Source organism: Labeo rohita, unplaced genomic scaffold, assembly GCF_022985175.1.
Source record: "Labeo rohita strain BAU-BD-2019 unplaced genomic scaffold, IGBB_LRoh.1.0 scaffold_488, whole genome shotgun sequence".
Lineage (NCBI taxonomy): Eukaryota > Metazoa > Chordata > Actinopteri > Cypriniformes > Cyprinidae > Labeo > Labeo rohita.
In genome coordinates, this window is record NW_026129408.1 from 11,533 (window position 1) to 31,021 (window position 19,489).

The 19,489-nt window shown below is 37.5% G+C and overlaps 1 protein-coding gene across 1 annotated transcript; it reads left to right on the plus strand.

Moving 5' to 3' along the window:
• The first annotated feature begins 6,655 nt into the window (after positions 1–6,655).
• Positions 6,656–17,391, plus strand: LOC127160879 (bifunctional apoptosis regulator). Its single transcript, XM_051103523.1, has 8 exons — positions 6,656–6,737; positions 7,068–7,332; positions 9,924–10,128; positions 10,214–10,383; positions 14,454–14,598; positions 16,395–16,571; positions 16,651–16,847; positions 17,040–17,391. Exons 2-8 carry the CDS (start codon positions 7,070–7,072, stop codon positions 17,209–17,211), a joined length of 1,329 nt encoding a protein of 442 aa, XP_050959480.1. The 5' UTR covers positions 6,656–6,737; positions 7,068–7,069; the 3' UTR covers positions 17,212–17,391.
• The last annotated feature ends 2,098 nt before the right edge of the window (positions 17,392–19,489 follow it).

A 19,489-nucleotide genomic window follows, 5' to 3' on the forward strand; every position in this document is an offset into this window, starting at 1 on the left:
TTTTCCTCATCATTTTGGATGTTATAGTCACTGTTTCTACAATATTGGTAGATTTTACTCTGTTGACTTGTGGTGTCATTCAAAGACTAAAAGTTAATTGAGGGAAAATCAGGTAGGCGTTGTCCGTTGACTTGTATCATTAGGTGGACTAGGCATGTGATGGTATTGTCCATGATGTTATGTCCATTTTTCTCACTTGTGGGAGTCTCTTCACTCTTGACACAGTTCCTTATTGATCTTTTTCAGGAGTTTTTAGTAACGTGTTCTTCTTCATTATTCATTCTCAGATATATTTAGTCACCTTTGTCACGTTTCCCTTATTTGCTCAGCATTCTGGATTAAAGCTCCATCACTTTTTGAAGTCTCTTTGTGTCCATTTACTCTTCTGTTTCAATTTTCTCTTTTTCTCTTTTTCTTTTATTTTCATTTTTTTCCTAACTCATTGGCCCACATCTTCTCCATGTGAAGAGTTTGGTCATCCTGTTAGCCGTTTATCATTCATTCCATCTTCATCAGCGATTGGTTGGCATGGTCTTTCCCTGTTGGCATGATATGATCCTCATTTCATAACTGGTTGGCATAGTTTAGAACTAGAGGTGTGGTCTCCGATGCCACTCTGCAACCATTTTGCTGACCAATGAATGATTCTCTTCTGAGATCTTAACACATCCTTACTGATTCCTATTGTTGGAGCCAACCTTCCTGGAATTAAGCCGCCGTTCTCTGTAAATGAGACTTTAACTATTTTGTTAGTGGCAACATGAATTTCATCATCCACTGTCCTTCTCGGTGTCACCTGTGGGGATCGTACAGTATGTGGGCTCAATGCTCTCCTGGCCTTTTTTTCAGTGTTTACATGCTTTTATTTCCAGTAAGGTTTAATTCCATCTCATTTTCTGTCTTATATAATTTGGCTTTTTATCATATGATTTACATTTTCTCCTTCTCAAGTTATTCTTCACAATTGGCTAATTTGACTTCATTATTTATTTATTATCAGTATGGCATCTGGAAAGCATTCAACCCACTTTTGCTCAAGTTAACAGTTATAAACCAACATTTTATACTTTTGACAAGCATCAGCTTCATCTTGATATGCTGAAAAGAAAGTTTGATTAAGCTTGTTTGATCTGCTTTCCCATGCTATTACGCTGCGCATGTGTGGCACTTTTTCTTTCTGCCACAACAATAACCCAAATTCATTCATAGTTGTTATTTTTATTGGGCATTATCTGCCCTGTGGGCCCACATATTAAAATCCAGATATTATTAAAATTTAGAAAACAGCTGTTTTGGCAAATAAATAATTTGCCTTAGTGTCTCTTCAGACACTATCTTTCATTCCATTCACATACTGGCCATCATTCACACACATTCATACTCTTCTGGCCATCACGTTCTTGCATACTGCTCTAAATTGGGAACATACAGTTTTAACAGTGGAATTCCACACATCTTTGTTGTTGTTAACAGCTATAGAACACAGGCACTGTGTCACTCCCCAATCACTTGTTTAAATATTTTTTCACAAGCTCTAATAATTTAATGTTTTAGAATATTTGAGCAATTGAGAGGCCAAATGTAATTTTGAGATAGCCAACCTTAATTTCTTCAAATGCCTTTATTCTTTGTGCTCTTCAAATATTGTTAATTCCTTTTAGTTGTTACCTCATGAGCTAAAACATGTTTGAGAGATTTCTCTTCATAAATAATTCTTGGATCCATAAGTTCGGTTGGACAGGTGCCTAGAAAGCAGAGAATGCAAAGATCTGCTGTAAGACCAGTGAATACTAAAGATATACTAAATTAATATAATAATTAACAAATTTGGAAAGTTCTCTAGAGTGATCAATGGATCACCTGTGTTCTCAGAGGAAGGGATGGAAGTTCTTCTGTTGGATCATCAGTGTGTTGAAGTCTTTGGCTGTTGCACTGGGTCATCAGCTTAATGTCACTCAAAGGCCCTCAAAGGCCAGGTGATATGAAGTGGAGTATGGGCTTTGTTGTTCCTCTGCCTCTTCTCAGTGTGGCTTTGGGTTGATCCTGCCACGATTTTCCATCTCCTCTCTTTGCTTTCAGGAAAAGTCTCAAGTGAAAGTTCCACCTTGTATCAAATCAGTCTTTTTCACATAATGGTTCCTCAGAAGTGTCAACTTTCATTGTCGGGGGCTGAATGCCCATCAGCCACTCTCTTTCCTTCTTCTTGCTGCTGTGTTTTTGCTTTTTCTTCTCTTGTTGCTTTCATTCTTCAAGGCACTGTTCCAGAGATCTTCTGAAATTTGAACACTCAAGAGAACTTTTATTAATTCTAATTCCAATTGTGTTAACACTCTGCTTTTTATGTTTCACCATGTTTGTTTAAGGGTAAAAATCTCACTGGTTGTCAACAGCATTTCCCCCATTCTATTTTTAGTAAAGCAGTTCTTCGTTGCAGCAAAAGAGCAATTTACTACCTATGCTTATCTAAGCATACTACAAATAAAATTTCCTATATATTATAATCTTTCTATTATAATGTCATACTTCCATCATAATGTTTTCCTATATTCACATGCAGGATTCAAAATAATCTTGTAACTGCGAATTCAAATTTCCCATCCAACCTTTACTCTAGTTGAATCATGCCGTCTCATTTACTAAGATACTGCTGAATAAAGTTTATTCATCACTCAATCTTGCTTTTAATCAACACATGTTATTTTCAGTTAATACAATTTTAAATCTCTGCAATGGATTAATTTGCCATTTGTCTTTCAGGGATAATGAGATACAACTTCAGATATATGATATATTTTATGCATATGCATTTATATAACTTATTTATATATTATGTAATTAAATGTATAATATGTTATTAAATCATTATTTTTATTTGTATATCAGATAAATTTAAACATTTAGCATTACTATTTATTTATTTATTTATTTAACTATTTATTTTTCACATCCACTTATTAGTTTTAACACAAATAAATAAGTGAAGAGTCATATACCACTGCTCTGTAGACAGAAAGTCTGTTTATACACTCACGCTGCCTCGGCTACTAGATCATGTACACAAGTGCGCACACACAGACAACATAAATCTTTCTTTGCTCCGACTCCTTGGAGTTATCTATCAACTCCTGCCAATCTTCAGAGTTTCTAAACCTTCTTTCTAAACACACATTATAAAACCATTACAGGATTTTGCTAAACTACCCACCATATTTCAGGATTTTGACTAAAACTACCCACCTGTAATATCCGGTACCACAAATTAATTCCCACGCGCTTTAATTCCTTGCTGTCATTTACTATTACAAGACAACTGCAATACAACTACATCAACTCCCTTGCTGTCTAAAAAGGCCTCGGTACAGCGAACAGAGACCGTCGTATTGCAACAATTAAGGACAAATGCAATGTAATTAAATCTTCATCGCAATAATTCAGATGCCTACACCGCAACTATATCGACTATATCGGCCCCAAATGCATCTAACAAAGACCGCTGCATGCAACACTGAATGACAGCCTAGTTTATTCTGGATTCAAAACCCCTTTCTTTTTTCCTTTTGGTTCTTAATTTTGGAAGAGCTTTTAAAGAGTTTTCTTACCACAACAGGCAACTCTGGAGAACACACTAATTTTACAAGCAAAACTGCTTACCCTTTTATTGTGGCCATTTGAGTTATCGTCCAGAGAGCCCGTTGTTGTGAATTTGAGGCATTAGTTCTTTTTCTTCTTCTTCTTACTCGTTTTTATTGGCGGCTCGCAGTCTTAAACAGAGCATTACCGCCATCTACTGTGGGCGATGAATCAGAGACTATAGTTTTCCTATTCTCAGACCATTAGGACTCAGGCTCTAGATGTTGCTGCGTGTTCAGCTCCTCCACCTACAGCCCAGGTCCCTCCCAGCCCAGGAACAAGGAATAATAATAATAATAATAATAATAATCTTTATATTCTATGAATTAACTGAGCCCTTTTTAGAAAATATAATAATAGACTGTAACTTCTTATTGGATTTAAAAATTCTTTTAATGTTAAATGCTGCCCGCCAAATTTTTGAAGTTCTTCAATTAGTTTCCTTCTATCTTCAGTATATCTATTGCACTGAATGAGGACATGTTCAACTGTTTCTCTGATTCCACACCAATCACACAGCCCTGTTGGATGTTTTCCTATAATATTTAAGGTAGAATTAAGTCCTGTATGCCCCAGCCTTAATCTTGAAAGAACACAATCTTCCTTTCTACTTCTTCTTGGATTCCTTCCTTTACTTACCATTGATTGTATTGAGTGAAGATGCCTGCCCTTTTGTTCATTATCCCAATAAGATTGCCATTTATCAATTATCTTCTTTTTAATTATTGACTTAAGTTCGGTTTTACTATACAGAATTTGCATATCTATACTTTCCTTTGCCATTGCCTGTTTTGCTAAACGATCAGCTTCCTCATTTCCTGCTACTCCTGTATGCGCCGGACCCTGATTTGCCTGATGCAACATATACAATAACTGAAGGATCTCCAAGACAATGTCTTGTCCAAGCATAGTAAGGCTGAACTTGAATCTGAGCATATTAGTGATTTGTTTAATCCCATTTCACATACTGTAACCAATGCTGTCATAATCACTAGTAACTCTACAGTAAACACTGATACTTGATTTGATATTCTTTTCCTTCCTGACACTTTTAACCTTGGGATGGTGTATGCTACTCCCACCTGGCCATTTGGATCCTTAGATGCGTCTGTGTAAACTTGTATATAATGTTCATAATTATTCCTAATATACTCTTTTGTTAATTCTGCCTCTTGTAGTTCTTGAACTTTCTCTTGTCTTTTTTACAATAAGAATAAGTAAATTTTTGGCTGGGGTAAAATCCATAAAGGTGTTGTAGGTAAAATTACCGTTGGGATAACTCTGTACTCGTTTAGCTCCATCTCCCGTACTAAATCCATAATAATCCAACCAAAGCTATTAACTTGCTTTTTCCCATGCTCCCAGCTTGCTTCAAGTAATCCTTTAATTGGATGATTATCTTTCTGGCCTATTAAATTTGCCCAATATGTCAATAACAATTGCATCCCTCGTAGATGAACTGGCAAATCAGCTTGTGACTGAATCCTTTCCAATCTTCCTAATTGTGTTTTAGCTGCTGATCCATAAGCAATACATCCATAATCTAGAATTGCTCTTATCATTGTTGAATAAATTGTTTTTAATGCCAATCTATCAGCTCCCCACTCTCGACCTGAAATACACCTCATTACATTCAAAATCTTTTTACATTTTTCCTCCATTTTATTTATGTGTGTATTCCATGTAACCTTTTCATCAAACCACATACCTAAAAATCTTATCACTTTAACTTGTTCTAACACTTTGTCATATAGATTCAACTTTAATTCTATACTTGTCTTTTTATTTGTAAAGAAAATATATTTGGTTTTGTCCACAGAAAATTTAAAACCCCATTTATAAGACCATTTCTCAACATTTAATAATGCTGACTCCTAGGAAGCCTTAACGTTTCTGTCTGAAGTATTCCCTCAAAACGTCCACATTTCCTGACCCTGCCTCTGCTTCAATTTCATTGGCTGAATCTGTAAACCAATCATTTTCCTTTCTGCCCTCAGAACATTGTGTAAGTAAAACTCCCATCTGCGTAACAAACAAACAGGAAGTGAACTAGTGACAAGAAGTGGAATTAGAATTCTGGTGATGGCTCCATCTGATGGAGCGATGAATGAATTCTGGTGATGGCTCCATCTGATGGAGCGATGAATGATCCATGGACTGAGAAGTGATTTTGTTAATTTGTGAAGTATGATATCAATCCCATATCTTGCAATCCCTATCTTGCCTAAGAACTTTATAATATTTTACATTCAATATTTTACATATATTTTACATCATTAAAAAACAAAAATACTAATATCTTATTGTCAATTAATGATGTACTGGAGTATTGATAATTTATTACTTTAATAATATCTATATAATTTTTAATAAATTATTTCCAAGTTTTAAAGGTGCAGTATGTAATATTTAGGAGGACCTATTGACAGAAATGCAAGATAATATACACAACTATGTTTGCAGTGTATAGAAATATATAAAGCAATTTCTGTCTACATACAATGCAGGTCCCCTGGAAGCAAATATAATTCCTTAATTTACCTTTGTACAGAAACCTCATTCTCTGCTGTCTCAGACGCAGACCCTGTGTCGGCCACCGTTGCAATTCGCAACCTCACCGCTAGACGCCGCTATAATTTACACACTGCACCTTTAAAGTTTATCATGATTACACAAAAAGTTATTTTGAAGGGATTGTCTGCATTTTATAACGTCTAAGAGGCACTGAATACCAGAAATCACTCTGATACTGATGGTGATTAGGAAGAATCCACTGTTTACTATTCAAAACACAGCACAAAATAAGTAAAGCTTTCATTCATTCAGCACTAGAAAGCAGTCCCCTTCCTTAAAAGAGCTTCAGTCCTGATGTTTCGCTGACAACTGCTAATCTCCATACCACCAAAAATGATCAAACCCAAAGTGTTGGTTGAATGTACAGTTATTGTCATGGTAATTAAGTACCTTAAAACTAAAACTGAAAGTGTTTCTGTCAGGTGGTTGCATGTTTGTGTCGTGCACAAGTAGAAGACTTTCTGTTTCTGTTTAATCTTCGTGACAGTGCCCTGATGAAACCTGAAGATTGAAAATCAGCCACGATTTTGACAGTAAGATGCACACTCATAATTATATACTCCAAAAAAAACATACATTTATGTACACAGGTGAGGCAGTGGACAAATGTGAGTTTGCAAATGTGTGTGTTTTGTGTTGTACTGTAGATGGAGGAGATCAAATGGAAGTACAAAGATCACAACACAAAATATGTGTTTGTCATGTATATCTACTGAACAAATCTGTTTGATAGACTGGGAAAGACTAAACTAATCAATGGAGTTAGAGATGCAACTATAAATGTTTATGTGTTTCCTCATTGCTTGAACCTGTGCATGCTGTTAAAACACTTTCAGAACTGTTTTCTGTTCTTTTTTATTTAGTTATGTACAAAGGCAAGATGACAGATGAATGCATCACAATAGAGTCGGCCCTCAGTGAGTTAGATGAGGACACAGAAGAACTGTCAGCACCTGAGTTTACTTGTCACTGTTGCTATGAAGTCCTTGTAGATCCTACTACACTTAACTGTGGCCACAGTTTTTGTCGGCATTGTCTGGCACAGTGGTTACATTCTTCTCAACGGAACGAGTGTCCAGAATGCAGAGAGAGATGGCAGGGCTTTCCCAGGATCAACATCCTCCTACGGTGAGAGAACCATTACTATCTAACAAAATTACTTTAAATTACATTATACAATAAATTCAGTTCCGTCTGTCTTAAACCAGCCACCTCCCAGCCTTCGGACTACTCGCTTGTTTCACGGATTATCCCCTCGTCCTTCCCTTATGGATTACGTTCGCCTGCTACACGGACTATCCCCACGTCTTGCCTTCGTTATACCTGCCTGCTATTGTTGTCTACTCTGCCTGTACGACCATGTCTCTGTCTCGTCCTGTTAATAAAAGCTTGCAAATGGATCCGCTCGCCTCTGGCCTCTTTCCCCACGTTACAGAATACTCCATCAACACAGAGGGAAAGTCCGGGGCTTTTATAGAGCGCCTGATTGGCCACAGGTTTCAACACAATCAGCGTGATGGGTGATGGGAGTAGTAGTCCGGGGTGCAATGCAACATTCTGTATGTAAAGATAGGGTGAGAGCGACATCTGGTGGTGAGCGGACCGCAGGTCACCGACCAGATTCATGACAGGTTTACAGCATAACTAGTCAAAGAATGGGACAAGGCCACCTAGAGCCATTAAAGACAAAAGGTGAGACACTCTAATCTGCCTTATTTGACTTAAAATAAAGAAAACAGGAACTGGCAAACACTTTTAGCTACAAAATTTGCTTGAGAGAATCATTTGTCTGATGTCATAATATTTACTTTAAATGCAATGTATATCACCTGCTATGTCAGAACATATGATCAACATATCTTAAACAGATTCTTAAAGGAGAAGTCCACTTCCGAAACAAAGATTCACATATAATGTACTCATCCCATTGTCATCCAAGATGTTCATGTCTTTCTTTCTTCAGTCATAAAGAAATTATGTTTTTTGAGGAAAACATTTCAGCATTTGTCTTCAAATAATGGACTGATATGGTGCCCCGATTTTAAACTTCCAAAATGCAGTTTAAATGCGGCTTCAAATGATCCTAATGCGGTTGTAAATGATCCCAGATGAGGAAGAAGGGTTTTATCTAGCGAAACGATTGGTTAATTTCATTTTAAAAAATACAATTTAAATACTTCTTATTCTCAAACACTCGTCTTGCCTTGCTCTCATTGAACTCTGTGTATTCTGGCTCAAGACAGTTAGGGTATGTTGAAAAACTATAGGACAATTTTGAAGTTGAGGGAGAACATGAGTGTAATGACGTTCGTAGAACGGGAAGAAGGAGGCGGGAACCGAACATTTAAACACTTTAATAATAAAATAAACAAACACAAAAGTAAAGCGGCAGCCCCTCACAGACGACTGCTGCACACAAAACGCAAAATAAAGTCCAGGCCTGGTTCTCTCTCATCTTCCACTGTCGTCGCTCCTCCTTTTATCCTTCCGGAGCTCCTCCATGGGACTCGAGACTGGTGAGTGGCGCAGGTGTCACTCATTATCATTATACTCCACCAGCCTCGTTCCGTTCCCATGGCTCTCGGCCCTGCCCCACTCGTCACATAGAGATGGGAGTTTTTCGACATACCCTAACTGTCATGACCTGGAACAAAAACAGTTTAGGCAGAGTGAGACAAGACGAGGGTTTGACATTAAAAAGTATATACATTGTATTATTTTTATGAAAATAACCGATCGTTATGCTAGATAAGCATTTGAGATTGTTTGAAGCCGCAATTAATCTGCATTTTGGAAATTCAAAATCGGGGCACCATATCAGTTCATTATTTGAAGAAAAATGCTGAAATGTTTTCTTCAAAAAACATAATTTCTTTATGACTGAAGAAAGAAAGACATGAACATCTTGGATGACAAGGGGGTGAGTAAATTATATGTGAATCTTTGTTTTGGAAGTGGACTTGCATGGAGTATGCATGGAGCCCATACACAGGGTTACAGCATTCAAATGTAAAAAAAATAAAAAATAAAAAAAATAAATAAATAAATGTAAATATATTGTAACGGAGCAAGAGAGATGGGAAGCGGTCGGATCCAAATGCATAGCTTTATTAAACAAAGACATGGTCATGTACAGGCAGGGTCGAACAGTGGCAAACAGGTATGTGAGGACAAGACACAAGAGTAGTCTGTTAAACAGGCGAGGGTCGATCTGCGGCGAATGCAATCCAAGGGGCGAGGCAAATGGGTCATCCAAATAGACAGGCTAGAGTTCATATGAGGGGTGAACAGAGTCCGAATGACAAGGTGCAAAGGGTTAAATCCACAGCGGGCAGCCAAGAATCCAAGATAACAATGCTAGGGTCAAGACAGGAGTGACAAAACAAGAACACAAGAAATAACTTGACACAGAAACTAGGCAAGGGCTCCATAATTGTGGCTAACACTAGATGACTGCTAAACGCTCAACAATATTTGGTGATATGGAAGTCCAAGGCTTATATAGTGTACGTGATTGGTTACAGCTGTATGTGTCATCAGTGCAAAAAATGATGGGAAATGTAGTCCGGGGTGTGGTGCAACAGTCTGTGTAATGTGAAATGGCAAGGCAACCTCTGGTGGCGAGCGGACTTGCGTTCAGGTCCAGATTCATGACATAAATATATATATTCATATTTTGAGTATGCTTATATTAAGATTTGTGTATGCGTGTGTCCTAGGGATGCAGTGGAGAAGAAGTATCCCACTGAGATAAAAAGAAGGAGGAGGGCTCTCCAGACTAACCCGAGGATCCATTATTTCCTCCAAATGTTCCAGCAGTATGGAGAGATGCTAACCCAACAAATACCTGTATCAGAAGGCCTACAGAAAGCTATACAAAACAGCATTTGTTTTGGAGTCATGATGGCTTTGGTCTGTATGGGGGTAAGATGCTCCTTCTGTTTGTGCTCTTTCTTGATGAGGTGAATTTGTGCACAGGACATAATGAACTCTCTATAAATGTTTCTAGGTTTTGTTGATACAGTATCACTGGATCAGTGGTAATTCTAATTATGACATCTTGGTCCAGAAGCCAATTAACAGTTGGAAACCCCATGATGTCATTCTGTGGGTGGAGCATCTCGGTCGCTGGACCATTCAGTACAGAGAAATGTTCCACATTGCACAAATTAATGGCAGGTGGGCACCAACCACATACAGAAACACAAGTACAAAAGTTCTTTTCTTTTTTTTTTTTTTCATTGATGCCTTTATTTGAAATTAAAAGCTTCCAACACAATTGAATGAAAAGATGAAAAGAAAGAAAGAAAACAACAACATCACTTACCAGAACTAAAGCAAATTAAGATTATTAATGACACACACCTGAACCAAATGACACAATCAAATAGGAGGGAAAAACTGGGTCACACAGAGCATGGGGAATGAAAACACAACAAAATGTCCATGGGTGTGACACTTCTGGGAACGGAGGAAAACATAATAAACACCTTAGAATAATGATCTGTTATTAATGAATAACTATGCAGGAAGTAATAGGTAGTACTACATTAACACTGAGCTTAATATTGTTAACTAATATAGAAGCAATATTAACTAAGCAGTAAGTAATAGCAAGTATAGGACAAAAGTAGTTCCTTGTTAGGTGTTCAGTAATTACTAAACAAAAATATTCGCATTGAGAACTACTTACTAATTATGATCAATTAATAAAGAATAACCACTTAATTACTAATCACAACAGTAATCTGAAAATAAACTACTGTCTTGTTTTATTCTTAACATGGTCACAAAATGCCTTTTTCAGAAGCTTGCACCTCAAATGGGCTCTTTGCGGGGACTAATTTATGTATATTATATGCCCACAAATAAATTGGCTACAGATTGAGATTGTGACTACTATACTATTACCACAAAGTAGTTTATTTCAAACTTAAACACAGAATAATAATAATAATGTTAATAATTAATATAAAATTTTAAATAACTATGAAGAGATGATGACAAACCCATGATTGGATTAGTTCACTATTATGAGCTGTATTCAGTGTCAGTTCAATAGACAGTCAGCCAAATATATTTTTAAAAAACATGCTATTTTATTTCCCCTCATTTCAGAACAAATACTTTACATTTAATGAAACAGTACTCAGAACACAGCAAGAATAAGAAGCTACTAACAGTCACCTAATGGTTAGAGAGTCAGGCTTGTAAACCAAAGGTCGTTGGTTTGATTCCCACACCGGCAGGAATTGAAGGTGGGGATTTTGAACGAACAGCGCTCTTTCCACCTTCAATACTATGACTGAGGTGCCCTTGAGTAAGGCACTGAACCCCAATTGTTCCCCAGGCACTGGAGCAATGGCTGCCCACTGCTCCAGGTGTGTGTTTGTTCACTTCTTACTGCTGTGTGTGCACCTGGTAAATGCAGAGCACCAATTTTGAGTATGGGTCACCATAGTTGACAATACGTCACCACTTTCACTTTCACTTAACAAGCCAAAACAAATTAATTTAAAATGTTGTACTTATCATTCCAATATCCACGTAAAACCAGTGCGATCTTCAGAACAAAATGAATTTTTTTTAACTTGCAACGTAGCCTACTAAAGGAAAATCAAATTAAGATATGTATGTTTGGGAGGTAACTTGTCAGTTTAAAAATATGAATATGATTTGCACTTTTGAACTGGGAAGCGGTGCTTTAACATGAGCAACACAAACACGGATGCTGCCTATAAAATAACACATTTATTTGTGTTAAAGCCCCTTTTCTTGACAAAATGCGTTTCAAAACAGATTTTTGTCATTTTAAGTATCGATATAGAATTTATGCACTAAAGCTAAACAGAAAAAGATTGTGTCGACAGATGACAATTTTTTTTTATCAAAAATGGTAGTTCTATCAGCTATATTGGTAAAAACTTTGACGCGCTAAGTATTTTTTTCACAAAAAAATCTTTGGATGGAAACCTGGCTACTGAAATACATAGCCTTTGCCTCATTGCCTGCCCACTCGGTCCTGCCACCTGCCCCGTCCCTTGACCTTAATTTATTTTGGAAATATGACCGCAAAAATGAAACAAATCTATCCTTCAGGCTGTTGCGATTTAGCTCAAAGGGAAATGTATATAAATAATTACAATTAATTATGACTAATTACAATTATTTATATCAGCTGCCAGTAGTAACTGTAGCAGAACTAATTTTCCATCAACTAATCTGTTCGTCCAGCAAACATTCAGTATGATTTTTATATCAACTCTAAGAAATGATATTTTCTTGGGCACAGAAAATAACTTTCTTAAAGTACTGTTGCATTAGAGCATGTAGCTCGAATCGGAATCGTAAAGGGACATTCATTTGCAAGGCAGAATCAGAATCAAAACTCATGTAATTTGTGCACAAGAGTTTATTAACGAAGGACTAACACATAACTAATCTAAACAAACAACATGAAATCATTCATACATGGGGGAAGGGTCAGTGAGAAGCAGTTAGAGAGACCAGAGAATGTAGCTATGAAAAGAGTCAGTTAACCACCTGAGTGAAACCATCAGTGCTGTCTACAGCTTGTACTAAACCTCTGTTTTGTTTAGTTAAATGTACGATACTTGCATTGCCTTGGTCGATGAACAAATGTCCGAATGCAGTCTCGGGTGAAAGTCTCGATGGTTTGGAGCAGTGGTGGTTTGGAATCGCGATCACGTTCTTCCGGGTCCGAAGAGTGATGAACTCCAAAGATGTTCTGACTCGATGGTGACTGGGAGTTTCTTCCCATGTGAAAATTGAAGAAGAACCAAGAGCTGAGAAGGACCCAGCTGAAGTCCTGTGGTCTTTGGGGAATGGAAAGACAAGGCCGCAAGGCCTGGCGCAGCTTAGAGTTCCGACGAGTTCTAGCTCATCCTCCTCATCCTCTTAGGTGAGACGAGTGAAGGAAGCTAAAAACACGGAAGAGAGAAATGTCTGTTCGAGGACATTTTCATGAGGGTGAATTCCCAGATTTGAGTGAAAGTGTCTGGCTCTTTGTGGTCAAGAGCCACAGCTCTAGATGTTGGGCCTGTCGGGCCCGCCGGGCACGCCCTGTGCCGGCTCAGGCTCCCCGTGGGTTCCTCCACGCGGGCAGCAATCGGAAGATCTTGCAGAAGAGAGTGGAGAGAGGGAAGAGAGGGAGGCGGTCAAACGTTTGATGCCTTTAGGTCTCTGGAGGCCACGAACCAATGGTAACTTTCACCTTTGGAGGGAAAGTTTACGACTCTTTGTCTGTGAGCATGGTATTTTGCATATGTAATTCGATTGGGTGTTGATGCAAAAACTAGTAAGGTTTCTTAAAACACTAATGTGTTGCATAGGTATCAACATCTAATTTACACCATCTTTTAGATCATCAAAATACGAATTCAAAGAAACCAAACATGACCTAGGTGGGTAAACGACTAGTCATCTATCATAACGCATGCATAAAACAGTAGAAAGACAAATACAACGGACAAAATTAAAATACAATGCAGTAATACTGTACACAATGACCTGGGCTATGTGTGATAGGAAGGTCAAAGAAAGGTTTGTCTGTGAATGAATAGGAAAGAGTCCATCCCTATAGGCATTGTGTCTTTCCTATAGGGAAATGTAGCGTGTCTGTGTCTGTGTGCATTCCTTGAAGCAATAAAACCTATGATATCAGATGGTCACCCTGGCAACGGAGCCCTTTCAGGGTGGTCGTTGCTTTGGGGGGGTTGTCTCCAAAACTCCAGCATATAGCTGGGGTTGTTGGTTTTGAAGATTATTTGTTAAATGTAACAAAAAACTGTGTCTGATTGGTCCAGATGCTACAAGGCGCAGAAAAAAGTAGAAAAAAAAAAGATAAAAATGATCATTTTTAAGTGGTAATGTTACGCAGATGTTAAAGTGACCTTGACTCTTTGGGGTGTGTGGAAAAAGACTTTGTGGTTAGAGATTCAACTCCCCATTGTCAATACAAGACTCAAAAAAATTCAAGATTGCAAAAATTAATGTAACTCTGGACAGAAATGAATGTTGTGATGTTACATATGGTTGTTGAAACAATGCCTCGACTAATGCATCCTGTATCAAAGCTAAATGATGTCCAACAAATTTTGAAATGTCAGACATCAATCATAGATTAAAAATGTATAAAAACAAAGCAATGAAATGGCAGATTGAACACAAAATAGAAAATTATTTATAACACGCTGTTTACTTATCACATTGATTTGTGTATTTTTCAGTTTGTTGGCTCATCTCAGAGATGAAGAACTGTCTGCTGCTCCATTCAAGATTAACAATCCATCACACAGACAGGTCATACTGGAAGAAATCCAGAAAATCAAAGAACTCAAAGTCAAACTACCACAGAACATCTGGGAGTACAAGGTATATTTTGTTTTTCTAATAATTGTTTATTTCTTTCAGCAAAGAGCTCTGTCAAATCTAATTTTTAAATGAGATTTCTCAAAGGTCACTAAATAATACTATTTCCTGTCACTCAATTATTTTTCCTGCCTCAGTTTGTTTACTTAACCTCATTTAAGTTACACGATCATCAGGGCTGTGCCACCTCAGGGGCACTTGCCATTCGGCAAGCAATTTGTACCTTGATGTGAGGAGTTATATGAGGACTTTATCTCCCTGTGCAAAAATTCCTATAGCCAAGCACCCCTGTTATACATACGGCAGAATTTTAATATGACAGGAACACTTCTATGTGACCTGTGTCTTGAAGCATGAGTGAAATCACTCCAATCTCATGGCATTTACTACTAGTAGGCCAATTCTGGCCAGCCCTAGTATGACCCTCAGACCTGATATCTCTGTCAACTCAGGTCTCTCAACTGAGGATGCTGAGACCGTCCTAAACTCTAGAGTTCCATCTGTAAGGAAACTGAAGTGGATACTCTTCACTTATGGTGCAGAGAGTAGCAGTTAGACCTATTCAGTTGCCCAAGTGGTTCATGCCCCAAGTGACCTACCACTGATGAGCTGATTATGGTGAGCTGATTGGAAAATCATTTTCCAACTTGTTTTTGGCACTAATACACTAGGCTGCATCCTCTTTTGTCTGAGCATGCTGCATCACTCTATACACCAAATGCATTCATGTGGGTGAGGCACATACTAACTGCTGCCTCAACATTATGCTTCTAAGCAGCGTTTCCATCCAACGAGTCAAAGAGAACAAAATCATCACGTCCTGATAAACTGGCACTAAATATCACTAAGAAAAGTAGGAGAAACCACTGAATAAAATAATTTTCATTTACAGTAATTTACTTGCACCTCAGAGCAAGCAAGCGAAACAATAAATATTGTCATTGCTTTTGGAGGTGGATGCCTGCTGTTTGGGAACACAGTCATGTAAGACAGTTTGGGGAGGCAATTATACAGCAATACTTTGATGACACACTTTGCTAGGGCATTTAAGAATGATCATAACATTTCAGATGCTGTGCATCGAGATCAGTCTGCTAGTTAGTCAGGTTATCCTGTCCCATAGTACAGTCACATGAATTTCTTGATGCCATGGAGGAATTTATTCAGCAAATGCATTCCCATCTCCCATTATTTACATTAAAGGGGATGCTAAGTTTACTTTTACATGCTGTTTGAACATTAATGTGTGTTGGCAGTGTATGTACAAATCTACCCTATAATGGTAAAAATCCATGCAGTGGTTTTTAATTAATCTGTTAATGCCCCTTTTGGTTTACCCTGGAGCAACTGTAATTCTGGTTAGAAAAGTCATAACATTAGAACAATCTCATGGTTTGTAACAAGTTAGATGTAGCTTAACCTCTAAGAGTTCTAATAAAAAATACTGGTATAGGTTTAAAAACAAAGTCTGTAAAAGGGCATTCTATGAAGTCACCATAAAAAATGGAATGGTTCAAAAATGATTTCAAATACAACTGATCTAAATACATGAGTGTGCTGTTATTTTATGTTTGGTCACCCTACCAAACAGATTGAAAACTTAAAAAAAAGCACTAAAATGGCAAATTGAATGGCTATATATATATATATATATATATATAAATATATTTATATATATATATATAAATATATTATATTAATTAATTAATTTTTTGTAGTGCATGCTTTACTAGCTCTGTTCTATTGCAAAGCTTTGTAATTCTCTCATTGGATGTGTCTAATTCTCTTTCCTGGTCAAGGCTACAAATTTAGGAAAATCACTGTTTCTCCTGTTTGGTCTGAGAGAATTTCCACGTCTCACTTTTCTCTACTTATACCTGTTTGATTATGAAGACACATTTCTACCCTTTATACACACCAGTTTCCCTGCACATATGACCAACCCAACGCAGGAAATCCCACCTGACAAAATGCTGGTTTGTGTCTGAGAAGTCTCCCCATTGCATACATACAACAGTTGAAATATAAGAACAGGGAGTAACTGTGTGTTTGCAGCAGGATCCAAACCGGCTTCAGTGGGTGAAGTTTCGTGTGAAGGTTTGTCTGATGCCCTATCTACTGCTGATTGACTTTGTGTGGCAATGGTTGAGTATTCATTACTGGATATCATGGATTGTGATTTGTAATGCCATGGTAATGACAGTAATGGAGTACTTTTATGCCTGGACTCTGTGGAGAAGAAAACAGATGAGGTACACACATACACTTTACATATTTTACATACATACAATGTGGATCACAAATGTATGTATTTGATCACAAATGGTTTGAATTATATATCCTGAAACACAGTCTTAAGACTTCATTTACATGCAATATAGAGAAAATCACTTTATACTCCATGCCCACAAGTCAAATACTGTGTGTTTGTGTGTATATTTCAGTACTCTCCCTAAGATGATTTTGCAGAGGTTGTTTGATATGTTCTGCGTTGTCCTGCTGTGGCCTCTGATCCCTCAGTTCATCTGTGACTTTAATTTCTACTGTGGACTCTTTTTCAGCTCAATCATTTATATCTCATTTCGCAAACCAATTTTTAAGCTGGCACAGCAATAAAAATCTAAACATTTATGATGCATTAGTTGCAGATATGCATAATCTTTTGTCACTTTTCATTTCCCATTTGAATAATAATCTGTTTAAATGCCATAAAAGGTACAAGATACTGGTAGTTTCTCTTGACAATTTCATAACACAGTAATGTACTTTCAATCAGTAACTTTGGTTTAATGTGTAACAATCTCTTTATCTCTTTTAAAAAAAAATATTACAGCAAAAACATTTAGTGAACTGATCATTAGTTGTTTCATTACCTATTTCTGCACATTTTCAATGTTTAATAAAATATTTGTAATCCTCATCATTACTGAATCCCCTGTTGTGTTTTAAATGATTGTATAATTGATTGCAGTTCGCAGACCTGCTGTTTTGAGGCTCTAAAATAAAAAAATGCTTCTAACCACAGGTCGAGAGCTGTAGTTCCAACCATGCAAGTTTGTGATGCTGTTTGTGAATTTTTATTTGAACTATGATTTTGGGAAACAATGAATTTCTGAACTACATTGGTAACAATTGATCTTGTGACCTTAGTAGTTTCCCAGATATCTTTCAGATGTGGGCTACTTACGGCACTGCTGGTCTTCTTATGGCCCAGACAAAACGGATGAAAGCCTGGAGTGGCCTACATGTCAAATAGCAAAAATGGTTTAAATGTATCAAATCACATGTGGGCCTCTTTAGGCAGACCTGCAGTGTTTACGGCAGTGTGAAATCTGCATGTGACCCTAATGTAAAAGCAAAAATGTGGCAAAATCAACAAAAGCTGTAACACAGGGATGTCTAAAGTCCAGCCCACGGGCCAAATACAGCTCTTGGATGAATTTCAAACGGCCCACATGTTGTCTACTGAAATGCATTATATTTGGCCCACCAAGCATAATTTACAAATCATGCTGTTTCTCAATATCAACACAAGTGACAGTGCAACACTCTATGCCAGATGTAGCCGTAACACGTGAATGACAACAATTTGATAATTCATATGCCCTGACATTTGTTTAGCACACAAGAATTCCTAAATGCACCAAAAGCGGAACAGCACAACTCGTTTGAACCGTGCCGCACGTACCATTATTAGTTCTGCCTTGACAGCATAGCGCTAGCTCAGAACAATTGTGTTAACTCGCTGACTGATCTCGATCAAGCAACCACTAAACAGTGCTGTGGCTGTGAGATTCCGTGAGAAGCATTTGAGTTTGGAGTAGAGGTTGCGGTTAAACAGCGCTGACATTCTCAACAACACTGTACACTGTATTTACAATGGATTTACTTTATTAAAACTAACTCTAACTGTGGTATTGTGGCAAAAATGTAGGACATCTATATTTAATTTTATTCTATTATTATTATTATTATTATTGTTATTATTATGTAGACATCATGTGACATAATGAATGTAATATAAGGGAGTAATTAAACATAGGCCAAATTACAGATGTTTTTCTTATAAGCAGTTTTGTGCATTTTTACTTATAATAAATAAATGTGTTTATAGACCAGTGGTGTCCAAAGTCCAGCTGAATATAAGACTGCTCAGGGGTTGCCTATTAAAATGCTAAAGTTACAAATCATCCCGTTAATAGTGTGTACACTAGGTGGCAGCACTAGATTTTAGACCAGGGAATAGCGCACACTGTGAGTGCGTTTTGTATTTATTTATACAAATGGTCAAAAAATCAGGAAAACTTTACATATTTAATATTTATTTGTGAATTATATTGTTTATCAAAATAAAACAAAAATATAGACCCCATCTTATTGATATTTAAATAGGACAAGCTTATGTTGAACTTCATTCTTGTATGTTTGGGTGCTGTATTAAGCAGTACATAAATTACTGCTGTTGTCCCCGAGCCAAGCCAAGCCACAGTTGATCTCCATGAGCCAAGCCAAGCTACAGGAGATCTACATGAGCCAAGTCAAGTTACTGCTGTTGTTCCTGAGCCAAGTCAAGCCACAGCTGACCTTCATGAGCCAAGTCAAGTCACAGCTGATCTTTCTGAGCCAAGTCAAATCACGTCTGTTCCTCACAAGTCGAGTCAAGTCATTGTTGAGTCAAGTCAAGTCACAGCAGACCTCCCTGAGTCAAGTCAAGTCACGGCAGACCTCCCTAAGTCAAGTCAAGTCACGGCAGACCTCCCTGAGTCAAGTCAAGTCACGGCAGACCTCCCTGAGTCAAATCAAGTCACGGCTGATCTCCCTCAGTCAAGTCAAGACACAGCTGCCCTCCTAACAGAGCCTCTTCATGACATGGCTGCTAGCATAGATTCTCGCC

Coding starts and splice junctions, on each gene's coding strand:
- LOC127160879 (XM_051103523.1), top strand. CDS start 7,070: ATGTACAAAGGCAAGATGACAGATGAATGCATCACAATAGAGTCGGCC. Junction 14,599..16,394: donor AGAACATCTGGGAGTACAAG/GTATATTTTGTT, acceptor TTCCTGGTCAAG/GCTACAAATTTAGGAAAATC. Junction 16,572..16,650: donor TCCCACCTGACAAAATGCTG/GTTTGTGTCTGA, acceptor GTGTGTTTGCAG/CAGGATCCAAACCGGCTTCA.